The sequence below is a fragment of the Crocuta crocuta genome, unplaced genomic scaffold, assembly GCF_008692635.1.
Source record: "Crocuta crocuta isolate KB4526 unplaced genomic scaffold, BGI_CrCroc_1.0 scaffold93, whole genome shotgun sequence".
In the NCBI taxonomy this organism is placed as follows: Eukaryota; Metazoa; Chordata; class Mammalia; order Carnivora; family Hyaenidae; genus Crocuta; species Crocuta crocuta.
Genome location: NW_027529641.1, coordinates 7380247 through 7396170, shown reverse-complemented (window position 1 = coordinate 7396170; position 15924 = coordinate 7380247). Strand labels below are relative to the sequence as shown.

Genomic DNA, 15924 nt, shown 5'->3' with positions numbered 1-15924 from the left:
CAGGAATGAAGGGGAAATCAAAACCTACCTTAAAATAATGGCTATAGGAAGTACTCTAAGAAAGGTAAATACATTTTCTTTTTCCTTTTGAGTTTTCTAAATTATGCTTGATGGTTGAAGCAAAAATTATAACACTGTCTGATATGGTTCTCAGCATATGTATAAAGAAATATCTAAGAAAATTATACTATAAACGGAGTAAAGGGATGTAAGCTTTCTGTAGTTGAAGATAAAATGATGACATCAGTAAACTATTAGGTAATACCTAGAGAAACCACTGGGGAAAAAAAGATACACAGATAGATACATGTTAAAAATAGAAAAATTAAAATGGAATTCTAAAAAATACTAAATTAAACCATAGACAGGCAGGAAAAAGAAAACAGAAATGAATGATAAAACAGTACAAGAAGGAAACAATATAAACAACAAAAAAGACAAACTTAAGTCCTAACATATTATATTAAATGTAGATGGTTAAAATAATCCATTAAAATGGAAATATATCAAAATTTATGGGGCACAGCAAAAGCAGTGCTAAAAAGTAAACAGCACTAAATGCATATATTGTAAAAGAAGAAAAGTCTCAAATCAACATCTAGAGTCCCACTGCAAGACCCAGAAAAAAGAATAAGAACAAAGCAATAAAGACAAGAGCAGAAATCAATGAAATTGAAAACAGAAAAACGGTGGAAAAATTAATGAGACAAAAAACTGGTTTTTTGAAAAGATTAACAAAATTGGCAAACTTACTTCAAGACAAAGAAAGAAAAAACTGAAAAGACAGAAATTACCAATATCCAGAATCAAAAGGGGTATCACTAAAGACCTTGAAGACATCAAAAGCATAATAAACGAATATAATAAGCTACTCTACATAAATTAGCTCAACAACTTAGTTGAAATTGGCTAATTCCTTAAAAAGCACAAACGACCATAAAATCACCTGATAAGAATAGATCATTTGAAAAACCTTGTCATGATTAAGGAAATTGAATTTATAATTTTAAAACTTCCCAAAAAGAAATCTCTAGGCTCAGATTTTTTCACTGAAGAATTCTATTGAACATTTAAAGAAGAATTAGTACCAATTCTTTATACTCTGTTCGGAAATAGAAGAGGAGAAAATACTTTCTAGTTAATTTGATGCCTCTAGTACTAACCAATACCAAAACCAGGCAAAATTACAGACCAGTATCCCACATGGATACAGATGTAAAAGTCCTTAACATAATATTAGCAAATAGAATTCAACAATATGTAAAAATAATTCCACATCATGAGCAACTGAGGTTTAGCCTCCAGGGATGTGAGACTGATTCATTGTCAGAAGACCTGTAGTGTAATCCACCATATGACAGGCCCATTTGTGGGAATGCAAAATGGTACAATCACTTTCAAAAACAGTTCACTAGTTTCTTAAATAGTAAAAACACATCTACTCTGTGACCCAACCATCTTACTCCTTTTTTTCTCCCCAAGAGAAAAAGAAAGCACACGTCCATACAAAGATTTGAGCACATGGGGCGCCTGGGTTAAGTCAGATAAGCATCAGACTTTGGCTCAGGTCATGATCTCATGGTCTGTGAGTTCCAGCCCCACATTGGGCTCTCTGCTGACAGCTCAGAGCCTGGAGGCTGCTTCAAATTCTGTGTGTGTGTCTCTCTCTGCCCCTCTCCCACTCTCTCTCTGCTCCTCCCCCACTCTCTCTCTTGCTCTCAAAAATAAATAAAACATAAAAAATATTTTAAAAAAGACTTGAACACAAACATTTATTGCAGTTTTATTTGAAATAGCCACAATATAGAAACAACCCTAATGCCCAATAATAAGTGGAAATAAAAAGAAACTGTGATACATTCATACAATGGAAAACTACTAAACAATAAGAAGGAATGATGTAGGGGTGCCTGGGTGGCTCAGCCAGTTATTCTGGCTCTTGATTTTGGCTCTGGTCATTATCTCATTGTTCCTCAGATTGAGCCCTGCAATGGGCTTTGTGCTGACAATGCAGAGCCTGCTTGGAATATTTCCTCTCTCTTTGTGTCTCTCAAAATAAATAAATTTAAAAAAATAAGGAATGATCTATTGATACTTCTAACATGAGTGTATCTTGAAATAATTATGCTGAGTGAAAAAAGCCAGACAAAAATAGAGCATGTACTGCATAATTCATAGATTAAAAATCTGAAAAATTCAAACTGATCCATAGTGACAGGACGCAGATCCTTGCCTGTCTCCTCTCTCTCCTAAATGTGTCTGGCTGGGGGGTGGGGGGGCAGCTATCCCGTTTGCATTTAAATGTGCCCTCCTTTCCCTATACCCTCACAGCCCCTAGCTCTGATCTCACCACACTCTCTGGGGCCTCAGTTATGTCTTAGACTCAGCTAGCTTCCAGTCTCCCCCGCATCTCAGCTCTCCCTCTGGAGTTCCAGATATCAATTTGACAGGGCCTGGTAGACATGTCTCCCTGGCTGTCACAAGCATCCTCACATTTTCCATGTCTAAAATCAACCCCCTCTTCTGTCTCCCACACCACTGCCTCTGCCTTCCCTGTTCACTCTTTCAGAGGATGCACCAACATCCAGTCCACTGTCTGGGCCAGGAATCCAGATGCCCTTTACTTTTTACTCCCCATGTCCAGTTAACCACAAGCCCTATTGATATCTCACCCTAAATGTATTATTAATTCCTGAATAATTTTGTTCATCCATTCCTGAATTTCCAGCATCTGTCACAAAACCTTTGCATTCCAGCTGCTTCTCTCTGATTCAAACTACCATCATTTCACTCCTAAATGACCCTACCAACTTCCCAATGGGCCTGGCTTCTAGTCTTGAGATCCATTCCCTAATTTGAATGGAACAGATTGGATTGTGTTAGTCTCTTGTTGAAGAACACTTCATTGGTTTCCCATTGCTCTCAGGGTACAAAATGCAGACATCACCCTGACTTTGAAGACTTTTAATTTTCTCTGGTCCCTGTCTGCCTCTAGACTGATCACCTACTGTGTCCCTCTTCCTTGTCATACACAATGTGGTCCCACAACAGCTTCCTGGAGCTGCCCTGCCCTAGCCTGCTCCTCTGTCCTCCAGGCCCTCACTCTCAGTATTTCCTCTGCCCCAGAGGCCCCTCCCCCTGCTTTCCATGGAGAACTCTTACTTATTCTTTGGTTGCAGCTTGGCTATCACTCCCCGTGGAGAGCCACTCTTCCCTCTTTTGTGTGGCACTGCTCATGGTGAGGTAGCCTTGCCTGCTCTTTTGTCTATCTCCTGCACTGGATGGGGAGCTGCTGGTGACCTGCTCATGCCTGGAGTATGCTGGGCATTTCCTGAGTATTTGTCATCAACTATATAGTAAAAACATATGTGTCATCAACTATATAGTAAAAACATGATTTATTTCTATCTGACATGGCGAATTCTTTTAAATGCTAGGAATTGATTTGATTTGGTGTTAACTATTTAGAACATGTCATTTGCTATCATTTCAGATTGAAGAAGAAATAAAGGGGTGTTTGCAGTTTTTACAATCTGTTTACTCAACATTTGGCTTCTCCTTTCAATTAAACTTGTCAACAAGGCCTGAAAACTTCCTAGGAGAGATTGAGATATGGGATGAAGCTGAAAAGGTAGGGAGAGACAAAGTGTGCCCCTTCATTTGTGTGAGTATGGAAACTTCCTGAGTAACTGCAGGTACCCTGCATAAGGAGGATGCAATGCTTTGCAATAGCAATGTTTAAATTGGAAGTTACAGGGTAAATATGCAGATTGTAGAAGGTGGTTGTCCAGTTTTCTTTGTAACAGTGATAATAACAATATTTTACATTTGTTTCAAACACTTTTTTATTTCTGCTCTTTCAGTGTCAGTCACTAATACTAGTTTCCTGCATTTTTAAAGGAATCCTCTGATTTGCAGGCACTCGGTGTATGTGCACTTATTTTAAGCTATTGCTTGTTGAGACATCTTAGTGTGATTCATAGACCCAATGCTTGAATCCCCTGCAAAGTCACAGCCTCTAGTGCCATCCTGTATCTAGAGGCACCCAGAGACTCACATGTCACATCTCAGCTTTGGAAAACAAAGATTAAGGAGCTCACCATGCTCTTTTTTTTTTTTAAAACAAATAGTTTATTGTCAAATTGGTTTCCATATAACACCCAGTGCTCATCCCCACAGAGCTCACCATGCTCTTTATTTTTTCTCACTACACATGAAAAGGCTATAGTGCATCTCCTATGTCAGGTTTTACTAGAAATGAGTATGCTATTATGGCCAGACACCCCAGGAATACCTGACCCCTGCCCTGCCTTTTGGTCTACCTCTTCATGGAATACTCATAGATGCATATCACACAAATCCTTAAGGAATAAGAATCAGAGGACCAATGTATTTTAGTGTAACAATTCTATTAGGTACTGAGGCAGGCAGAGACTGGGTAGAAGCAGTTTAGGTTTGAGATCTGATTAGGCCCTTTGCCTTCCCACTGTCCCATGCCCTTCCTAAATAAACCTTCTTCCATGCCCGTTGCATGGAGAAAGAAAGTCAAATTAGACACCATGGCCCAGGATGCTGACTCAGTTTACCTGCCTAGCCACATGGAAGTAGGAAGAGGAAATGAGAGCACAAAGCTTGATTGTGGAGCCTTTTTCCCCTAGTTTCAGAGGTTAGCTCTATGAGTGAATTATAGAAGATCTTGAAGGATTAAGGTCTGTGAAATGTAATGATGTAATGATGATGACGATAATGGTGATAACACCTACTTCATAAGGTTATATGGGCTTAAATGGAATAATTTATATGAAGAATTTATCATAGTGCCAGGCACATGTAAGTGTTCAATAAATGGTAGATGTAAGTTTTATTAATAGTAGTGGTAGTATCATCATTGTTATCACTCTATTCATGGAGTGCAGGGGGCTAAAAAGTGGGTGAACCAGGTGTGGGCCTGGCACGGGGAGAATGGGTGGGCAGTTCCACCAATTTTTTTTTTCCTCTTTTAGTTGACTGACTCCTTCTGCTCTGGGGGAATTTCTCCCATGATGTCTACCCCTCATCTGGGAATCAGTGAAATGAATTTTTTTTTTTGTCTTCAGAAGTCTCTGAAATGCTTTAAAAGAGACATTAGTTAAATCAGCCCCAAGGCGACATTGTTCCTGAGTCAGCAATTCACTGTTACCTTCTTTCCTGTCTCAGATTGTGTGTAGTAATGGAACCCAGCAAAGATCACTAAGCTATACAGAGCTATACAACATGACCATCAGATGTAAGCTTGTCCAAATAACCAAAATGTCAGGAACAAAAAAAAAATCCTAGATATGAATGATGTGAGTCCTGCTTCCTGCTAAGTTTCATCAAGAAATCTACGACCTAAAGAAAATCAACTTTTTCTTATGAAAATTAAAATCCAAAAGAAATGGGAGTTGAATGTTCTATCTCCAAATTTTTAATTTAACCTAAATTCAGCTATAGGGTTCCTACTCAGATAAGTCTGAAGGGAGTCTGGGCTGATGCTTCAGCAGACCGGGTCTGGCTTCTACTACTGGAACTTAGGTAAATCTACTGGCTCCACAGAGCCAGAAGAACTCCACTCCAGATCTCTCCTGCATTGTACTTTTCCAGAGTTCCAGTGAGTCATTAAGATCCCTAAGAACATTATAAGCCCACATCACAGTTCCAAGCAAATCAGTATGTGCTAGGCTCTGCCACAGTGTAGACTGACAGTGCTATTGGGAGCCAGAGACTTGGTTTACCTGGAGAAGGAGAATAGAGAGCCAGCAAGAGAGAGAAGGAGATCTTGATTTTTCCTCTGCCAGGGTGCATTTAGTGTCCACATATATGGATTGCAATAGTTCAGTCTCCCCTCAGACAGACACTTTCTCCCATACCTTGCATAAACCGAAAGCTTTTCTTAGCCTTGGCTGTTCCTGTCAGGCCTTCTGATTACTGTGTCTTCAGAGGCTCACTGAGAATTAGTGCCCTCTGCTTTATGCTCTTCCCCCAAACCCGGCCTTTCTTTGGCTGGCCTGGGTTTTAATTCCCCGGGAGCTCCCTAACTTCTCCCCGTCACTTAGTTGCCTGCTGTAGCAGGGCCTCGTTTTCTCTGGGAATATATTCCAATGTCTGATCTCCTTTCAGAAAGAGAGTAAGGCTGAGGCTGGCCTGCGTCTGTGAAGTGCATCTGTGGTGGTGGCCCTCTCCAGTCCTAATTACAATGCAAGCTGCGAAGTAGGATCAGGCCCTTGAGGGAGCCTCCTGGGATCTCAGCTAAGACCACCAGCTCCTGCTGCACTCTGTCTGAGGTCCTGGAAAAGCCTTCTAGGACCCCAGGAGTCAGCTTTCTTGATTACTCTGGCTTTAGCCCCCAGGCACCACCACTCCTTTGGCTTCTCTGACAGCATTTTACTCCCAAGTGTCATCGCATTCATGGGCACCAGTATCTCAAGGTTATGACAGGACTTTGGATAGTGGTTTGGCGGTATGCTGGGCAGGGACTTATGAATGCACAGGTCCTTCCCAAGGAAGCTATATCCATAGGGAATAGCCATAAGACCCCAAGACACTTTTATTAATACTTCCATGTATACCCATTCACCATCAGTGCTGAGCGTCTTCACTACAAGCTAAAGTGAAAGAATGTATGTATCTCAGGCTGAAGATCCAAGTGGGCCTCCTGCTCCCACCCATCTATATAAATCATAAAGGATACCTCTCCCCAGCCATACATACAGATGTGGAAGAAAAGCAAGAGATCGTTGGCAAGGCCCTTTCCTTTGGCCTTTTTACCCACCTAAACACAGTGAATGAAAGAGAAAGATTAAAGCTTTCATGCCTTTTAATGCGTGGAGGCCTCACCTAAAAAGAGCTGGGAAGTGTGTGGGCACATGGGGCCTGAAGTGGCAGAATGGTGAAGCAATCCCTCTCTAAAACCTTGCCTGGAATTCACTGAAACAAGTTAGTACATTATCTTTTAATTTACAGTGTGTATAAGAGCAAATACCAACTGAATCATCTTTACATAGTCCCTGCTCAGTAGTTTTTTGGATATAAAACATGCCCAATAAATATATGTTGAACTGAAATAGAATATAATTAAGATTTGTAATGACTTACTTTTTTGATCTATGTGACCAAAAAAATGTACAATGAAGTAGACGTTTTAAATATCTCTTCTTTAAAAAATATAGCAACTACAGAATAGCTTGGTGGAATTTGGAAAACCATGGAAGATGAACCCAGGAGATGGAGCATTTTATGGCCCTAAAGTAAGTAGACCCTATGCCTTAAAAAGAGTAAAATTTAAAGGAAAAGTAAAAACTGTCTTTAAGTAAATACCATTTAATTTACAGATTGATATAAAAATCAAGGATGCTATTGGCAGATACCATCAATGTGCTACAATTCAGCTGGACTTCCAACTACCAATGAGATTTAACCTTACATATGTTAGGTGAGTAATTGAATAGGATAAATAATGTAGTACTAATTAGCTAATTATTTGTCATTTGAACATTAGCAATACAAAAATAAATATTAATACAGACTAGTAAATGGCTAGTAGTATATCTGCAATATACTCATTACAAAATTATTTTGTTTTAATTTAAATTCCAGTTAATTCACATAAATGTAATATTGATTTCATCTGTACAGTATAGTGATTCAACACTTCCATACAACACCTGGTGCTCATCATAAGTGCCCTCCTTAATCCCCATCCCATCCCCTATTTAACCCATCCACCCACCCACTTCCTTCTGGTAACCAGCAGTTTGTTCTCTATAGTTAAGAGTATGTTTCTTGGTTTGCCTTTCTCTCTCTCTTTCCTCCACCTTTGCCCATTTGTTTTGTGGCTTAAATTCCACATATGAGTGAAATCATATGGTATTTGTTTTTCTCTGACTGACTTATTTTGCTTAGCATAAAACATTCTAGTTCCATCCATGTCATTGCAAATGGCAAGATTTCATACTTTTCTATGGCTGAATAATATTCTAGTGTGTGTGTACACCAGTTTTTCTTTATCCATTCATTGATTGATGGACACTTGGCCTGTTTCCATAATTTGGCTTTTGTAGGTAATGCTGCTATAAATATCAGGGTGTGTGTATCCTTTGAGTTAGTATTTTTGTCTTCTTTGGGTAAATACCTAGTAGTGTGATTGCTGGGTCATAGAGTAGTTCTATTTTTACCTTTTTGAGGAACCCCCATACTGTTTTCTAGAATGGCTACACTAGTTTGCATCCCCACCAACAGTCTAAGAGGGTTCCCCTCTCTCCACATCACCAGCACCTGTTGTTTCCTGTGTTGTTGATTTTAGCATTTTTGAAAGGTGTGAGGTGATATCTCATTGTAGTTTTGTTTTGCATTTCCCTGATGGTAAGTGATGTTGAATATCTTTTTATGTATCTTTTGCCATCTGGATGTCTTCTTTTGGAAAAATGTCTATTCATGTCTTTTGCCCATTGGATTATTTGGGGAGTTTTTGTGTTGAGTTTTAGAAGTTCTTTATATATTTTGGATACTAACCCTTTATTGAATATGTCATTTACAAATATCTTCTTGCAATCTGTAGGTTGCCTTTTAGTTTTGTTGATTGTTTCCTTCACTGTGCAGAAGCTTTTTATTTTGATGTTGTCCCAATACTTTATTGTTGCTTGTTTCCCTTGCCACAGGAGACCTATCTAGTAAAAAGTTGTTATCACAGATGTTACAGAAATTACTGCCTGTGTTCTCTTCTAGGATTTTTATGGTTTCAGGTCTTATATTTAGGTTTTTAATCTGTTTCAAATTTATTTTTGTGTATAGTGTAAGAAAGCGGCCCAGTGTCACTCTTTCACTTATAGCTCTCCAGTTTTTGTTAAATCTCTCCAGACTCTGTTAAAAATTAATTAACTATATAATTGTGGGTTCATTTCTGGGTTTTCCATTCTGTTATATTGATCTGTGTGTCTATTTTTGTGCCAGTATCATACTATTTTGATTATTACAGCTTTGTGATGTAACTTAAAGTCTGGAACTGTGATGCCTCCAGCTTTTCTTTTCTTTTTCAAGATTGCATTGCCTATCAGGGTCTATTATGGTTCCATACAATTTTAGGATTGTTTGTTCTAGCTCTGTGAAAAATGCTGTTGGTATTGTGATAGAGATTGCATTAAATATGCAGACTGCTTTGGGTAGTGAAGCCATTTTAACAGTATCCTTCCAATCCATGAACATGGAATGTCTTTGCATTTCTTTATGTCTTCTTTAGTTTCTTTCATTGTGTTTTATAGTTTTAGGAATACAGGTCTTTCATCTCTTTGGTTAGGTTTATTCTTAGGTATCTTATTGTTTTTGATGCAATTGTAAATGGGGCTGATTCCTTAATTTCTCTTTTTGGTGCTTCAGATTTCTGTACATTAATTTTGTATCCTGTGACTTTACTGAGTTTATCAGCTCTAGCAGTTTTTTGGTAGAGTCTTTCTGGTCTATATATAATATCATGTCATCTGCAGATTTTCCTTATTTCTTCCGTATCTTTGGCAATTTTTCAATATAGTACTGGTGGAATAAGCCCTGGTTTAAAATCAAGTTAATTTTTAAAAATATGATTTATAAGATTGCCTGTAAACTGAGCTCAGCTGGTAGTTTAGAATAATCAGTAGACTTACAATGGAAATAGCGATCTATTATAATCTTGCTTTATCCTACGTAATGTACTTCATTTCCCTTTGGTTTATGTTATTATTTGTAATAAGTGGAACATTATAGGCTTAAAGATGATTTATGAGGAAACTGTTGTTTTACCCAGTTCAGGAAAATTACTTTAAAATATAAGGTAAGAAGATAAAGTTACTATTAAATCTTAAGAAAATAAGTAAATGTATATTTTTCATTTTTAGCAAGGATGGAGATGATAAGAAGAACCCTGTGATCATTCATCGAGCCATTTTGGGATCAGTGGAAAGAATGATAGCCATTCTCTCAGAAAACTATGGGGGGAAATGGTAAGTGATATAGAAAAAAAAGCTATCTATTATTCTTTTTTTAAGTTTATTTATTTATTTTGCAAGAGACAGAGACAGTGTGAGGGGGGAGGAGCAGAGAGAGAGGGAGAGAGAATCCCAAGCAGGCTCTGCACTGCCCGCACAGAGCCTGATGCAGGGCTTGAACTTAAAAAAACCGTGAGATCATGACCTGAGCCGAAACCAAGAGTCAGACACTTAACCAACTGAACCACCAAGGCACCTTTCTGTTATTCTCAAATATCATGTCTAACAAGAAAGGATTACTATGAAAAAATTGGTGCTCTGCCTTATAATTAGCAAGTATACAAAGCAAGTAATCAATTCTTATTGAATCTGCCAGATCAGGAAACCAAAACAAAGAAAACAAAGGCACAGTGACTTAAAACTGCATCATTTACCTTTTTGGGGAGTCAGTAGAATTAAAGAGCTATCTTTTCACTTATTCCAAGCCCTTCAAAGATCTAGTTTCATCTGGGACCCTGCAAGTACCACCTCTTGCTGTATGGCTGTCCCTCCTTCAGCCCATTATGTTTACCTCATGGGGGTGCCCAGTCAACACTGGAAGAAAAACATTTAAACCTGGTTTACAAATGACTCTGAACAATACTTTGGCACAAACCTAATGAGGACAGACAGCTACAGTAGCACGGTGCCACTTAGGGATGAAGTGTGCAAGGGCAATGTCCTTGAGTGCAGGGATTTGAGTGGTACATCCTGTAGTCCTCTTTCTTTGGAAGGAAAAATGGCCAGATCTGTGGAGTTCCACTGATGCATGGGCTCTGGTTACTGCTCTGGCCACAAGGTCAGAGACTTAGAAGTAACTAGATTGGAAAGTAGATGACAAGTAGATTTGGAGGAGAGGAACATGAATATTTGCTCAGAATGGGCCATGAAGGTGGCAGCGCCCACTCCAAATCCTCATGTGAGGAATTTTTAATATTCAAATACAGGAAGACCCACTCTGTGGTTACCATCAGCTTCCTTCTTCCCCTAGTGTCCAGTCAGTGGTTCATGAATGAAGCAGCCACTAGGGGATATGGATTCAACAACATGAGCCTCACCAAGTTCTGTCTGGCCATGCCTCTTTGGAGGACTCAATCAGTAGTGATCAATCCTGACTGCCCATATGGAACCATAACTCGGGGCAAAAGTCAGTTCTCTGGATCCTTTTTATCATGCGAGGACCAGTGACTTATCTTCACTAGAAGATACCAACTCTGGATTTTGCCTAGCTCTTCTTTCCTGCCATGCCTCTGCCAACACCATATATATATATACTTACTGAGCCTTGACTTGTCAGAAACAGAATAATGCTTTTGACCATGGAAGTAATTTTTTTAGCAAAAGAAGTAGGTTCCTGAGCTGAGACTGTGGAATTCGCTAGAAGGGGATTGCCTTATTAGCAGTCAAGGCACCAGCTGACATGTGACATGTCTTGTGACGGCACATGCTATGGCATGTGGAAATGCTGCAGACCAGAAACCACGTAGGACATCTTTGCCTCCCATCTTATGTTTAAGAAATTAGGAGCACCTGGGTGGCTCAGTCACTTAAGCATCCGACTTCAGCGCAGGTCATGACCTCAAAATTTGTAAGTTCAAGCCCCACATCGGGCTCTCTGCTGTCAGTGTAGAGCCCACTTCGGATCCTCAGTCCCCTTCTATCTGCACCTCCTCCACTCTCTCTCAAAAATCAATAAAAGAAAAAAAAAAACTGAGCTCTGCTCTTACAGCTTAGTTCTATTTTAGTCCCGTGCTGCTGTTGACACACATTGGATGCTACTGCTGGCATCACTGAATCAAGTCCCTCCCAAAGCTCCATGTCTCTGCATCACCCTTGCCAGAACTGATTCCATATAGTACCTCCTTCTGGGTACCAATCTGTCCCNGGCATGAGGTGGTATCTCAGTGTGGTTTCGATTTGTATTTTCCTGATGAGGAGGGATGCTGAGCATCATTTCTCACATGCCTGGATTCTAACGTGTATAGGGAAGCTGGGAAAGCAAATTTCTGAGCAGGCAGTACTCAGAGGTGGGAGTGTTCTCCAAGCAGAGGGTCTTCAAAAGGTCATGGGTAGCTAGAGTCTGTGTATATCCCTGAGGTTTTATTTGTGATATTAGAGAAGTGTGCTTAGGTATTATGGGGCGTCCAAGCTGTTGAAGTTACAGATAAGCCAAAAACATAGGTGTGCGTATGCATGCTACCTAAGTATGAATTAACATATTGATATTTCTTCTCAGGTGATTCTGTTTTAAATAGTTTTAATGTAGGTGGGAGATGGTGGTGTCTTGCCCTAGAGTGGTGGTGGTGAAAAGGACTAGTGGAATCAGGAGATGGTGCCATGCACTCAGTGTGCTGTCCTGCATTGCCCAGACTTGGGGCACAGGCTCTGCAGCTGATTGGTCAAGAGTTCAGGACACTTGCCAGAATTGCATTGGAAGCCTCCCCAAGAACTCACAATAGCCATAGTTAAAATGTGGCTCCACTGGGGATGGGGTGGGGACAGAGCTGTCTTTCTGTGTTTTATCATAGGTTTTATTGCTTTTATCATACACGTTATTTTGCTTTGGTAATTTAAGAATAAACATATAAATGTGTATGTTCATAAAATGCCACCAACTTTCAAACTTCTTTTCACCTTCAAACAAAATACTGATGAAGAAATATTTACCACAATAAACATTACTTATACCCAACCAAACCCAAATATATATATATATATTTGTTTTATTTTGAGATCATTATAGATTTACAGGTAGTGGTAAGAAGCAATCAAGAAAGGTCCAGCATACCCTTTCCCCAGTTTCACAATGGTAACATCTTACAAAACTGTACAGTATCATGACCAGGAAATTGACTTTGATACAGTCCACCAGCCTTATTTAGTTATTTAGGTCTTCTCAGGTTATGTGGATTTGTGTGTATGTGTGCATTTAGTTCTATAAAATTTCATCATCAGGGTACCCAGCATCAGTCAAGATTTAGGACAATTCTGTTACTTATAAGGATTCCTTGTGCTATCATTTTATTGTCCCATATGTCCTCCCCCACCCCCTTCATTATCCTCTGACAGCCACTCATCTGTTCTCCAAAATCTCCATGATTTTGTCATTCCAAGAATGTTACATAAATGGAATCATACAGTGCGCAACCATGTGAGGTTGGCTTTATTCACGTAGTGGAGTTCCTTTGAGATCCATCCAACTTGTTTCAAGTATCAGTGGTTGGTCCCCTTTTATTGCTGATAGTTTTCCATGGTGTGGAGGCACCCGTGTGACCATTCATCCACTGAAGGATGTTTGGAGTGTTTCCAGTATGGGGCTATTATAAGCAAAATTGACAGGAACATTAGTGGGAAACTTTAGGTGAACATGTTTCCATTTCTCTGGGGTGAGTGCCCAGGAGTGCAGTTGCCCAGGGGTACAATAATTGATGGTTAGCCCTTCCTCCCAGCTGCTGCCCTGTTCTTCCCTCCCTTTTCTACCATAATCCCTAGCTTCCCCTTTTGTCTACGCTGTTGCTTTTTAGCTCTTACTATGGTGTAGTTTATTGCACACCACTCGTGAAACTGCTCGCTTGTGAAATCTTTTAAAAAAAAAACTGGTTATTTTTTAAAATCACATAATAGATGATCATCATCAGATTTTGAAAATATTTATTTTATATATTTTTCAGGCCTTTCTGGCTGTCTCCTCGTCAGGTAATGGTCATCCCCGTGGGGCCAGCTTGTGAAAAATATGCACTTCAGGTAAAATCAGAGACAATATAAAATACATAATAATCTCGGCATGTAGTCTGTGAAGGTTATTGACTTGGAATATTATTCATGCCTTAAAATGTTGCATAACTAATACATTACTTTAGCAACCCACATTTTCAGTAATTGAAAGTAACATCTAAATCATGTCTATGAAGCTGGATCAGAACTATTTTATTCCTTAATGTTTTTTAGAAATTGGGATTTTATTTTTATTTTCCTGAGAGAGACAGACAAAAAGTGAGCACACAGGGCAGGCAGAGGGGCAGGGGAAAAGAGAGAATCTTAAGCAGGCTACACGCCCAATACAGATCCCGACTTGGGGCTCAATCTCATAACCGCGAGATCCTGATCTGAGCTGAAATCAAGAGTCAGATGTTCAACCAAGCCACCTAGGCACCCTAATAAATTGGGATTTTAAAACATCTCTCATATTTAAGTTATTCTTTTCCACATGGCTCTGTTAAGGGAGATACTTATTTATCTATTGCTGCATAACAGTTAACTCCAAAACTTAGCAGCCTGAGACATTTATTATCTCATAGTTTCTGAGAGTCAGAATCTGGGAGCAGCTTGACTGTGCAATTCTGGCTCAGTGCCCCTCAAGAGGCTGCCAGTAGGGCTATCAGCCAGCAGGGCTGCAGCCTTGTGCTCAATCACATTATCATAGGAGGCTTCAGTTCCTCACCACATGGGTGTCTTCAAAGGTTCCTTGAATGTCCTCCCAACATGGCAGCTGGTTTCCCCAGAGGGAGTGATGTTAAATACATGGACACTGCAGTCCTTTAGCTTATCTCAGAAGTGACACATCCTCACTTCTGCCCTTCTCTGTGGTCACATGGAGCAACCTGGTACAAGGTGATGACATGAGGTGTAAATACAAAAGGTGAGGACCCTGAAGGTCCTCTCAGAGGCTGGCTACTATAAATACTGTAATAATGAAAGTGTTTCATTTTCTTGTAGGTATCCAATGCATTTTTTGAAGAAGGATTCATGGCCGACGTTGACTTAGATCATAGTTGTACACTAAATAAGAAAATACGAAATGCGCAGCTGGCTCAGTATAATTTCATTTTGGGTAACTTAAGTTTATGTTTTCTTAAATGCTTGTTTTTTTTTTAACTTTAATTCCAAAAAACAAAATGGTGTAACTATGTGAATATAATATAACTACATGAGTATGGTATAACTATGTGATTAAGACCATTTGACTATTACCTATACTCAAAGAACAGTCCATGGTGTTCTTGGTTAGTTGTTAGTATTACTGTCAGTAGTGAATATCTCAAACTAACACAACAAAAAATGTGAAGTGATTGCATCAGTAGAATTACACTCTTTATGTTTCAGCCGTGTGACGGGCTCAAATGTTCTCCTTTGCTTTTCTGATTTATTACAAATCTTTGGGATTAAACTAATGAATGGGAAAGATTCCAAATTTAAGATGATCAAAAGAAAAGAATTTAAGTGAAAAAGTGTCCAGAAGGCATAAGTACTTGGATGCAGCATCTAAAATTTTGACTTTAAAATGAGTCAGAAATCAAGAGACACCAATACTGTACTCCTCCAGGCATGATACTGTTATCTCCAGTAAGTTGAAAGATTCTGTAGAAGGTAAAATAAATATGCATAGGGTTGTCCTATCAGCCATTTGTCATTGAAAGTATTTGACTGTGTAGTAGGTATTGTGATGTTTCAATCAGGCTCCTTCTGGTGACAGAACTCTCACAATGACTTAGACAAAGACAGAATTTATTTGTAAGTGTAATGAAGTAGCTCATGACATGGAAGGTAGAATTAAATAGCCAAACCATTAGAGTAATTGGAGCAAGCTGGTCAACTAAATCTCTTCATTTCTGGCCCCTACTTTGCTCTGGTTCTTTATGCTTTTCTTCAATATCTACTTTATTCCCCTTAAATACCCCTTAATACCCCTTAAATGGTAACCTAGTTCTTCCTCCTACATGCCAGGAAACGTGGCTGCAGATTGTGGCATCATTCCACTAAGGGGCACTAGAGAGAAACTGTTTACCTGCATTCCAGAAAATTCTGGTTGTCTGGTTGGGCATGGGTCTGGTGCCTCCCCGGATGCCAAATGGAGTCAGGGGGTCTGTAAGATCTCCCTGCTCCGATTTGTACCCCAAGACCACAATATATG

The 15924-nt window shown here is 39.4% G+C and overlaps 1 protein-coding gene across 1 annotated transcript in view; it reads left to right on the top strand.

Annotated features, from left to right (window-relative positions):
• Nucleotides 1-15924, top strand: part of TARS3 (threonyl-tRNA synthetase 3) — a 60875-nt gene that overhangs the window by 43935 nt on the left and 1016 nt on the right. The window contains exons 13-18 of the mRNA XM_077762418.1: nucleotides 3494-3631; nucleotides 7188-7265; nucleotides 7350-7450; nucleotides 9885-9989; nucleotides 13685-13757; nucleotides 14730-14844. Coding sequence (XP_077618544.1) covers nucleotides 3494-3631; nucleotides 7188-7265; nucleotides 7350-7450; nucleotides 9885-9989; nucleotides 13685-13757; nucleotides 14730-14844 — 610 coding nt within the window. The remainder of the gene's footprint in view (nucleotides 1-3493; nucleotides 3632-7187; nucleotides 7266-7349; nucleotides 7451-9884; nucleotides 9990-13684; nucleotides 13758-14729; nucleotides 14845-15924) is intronic.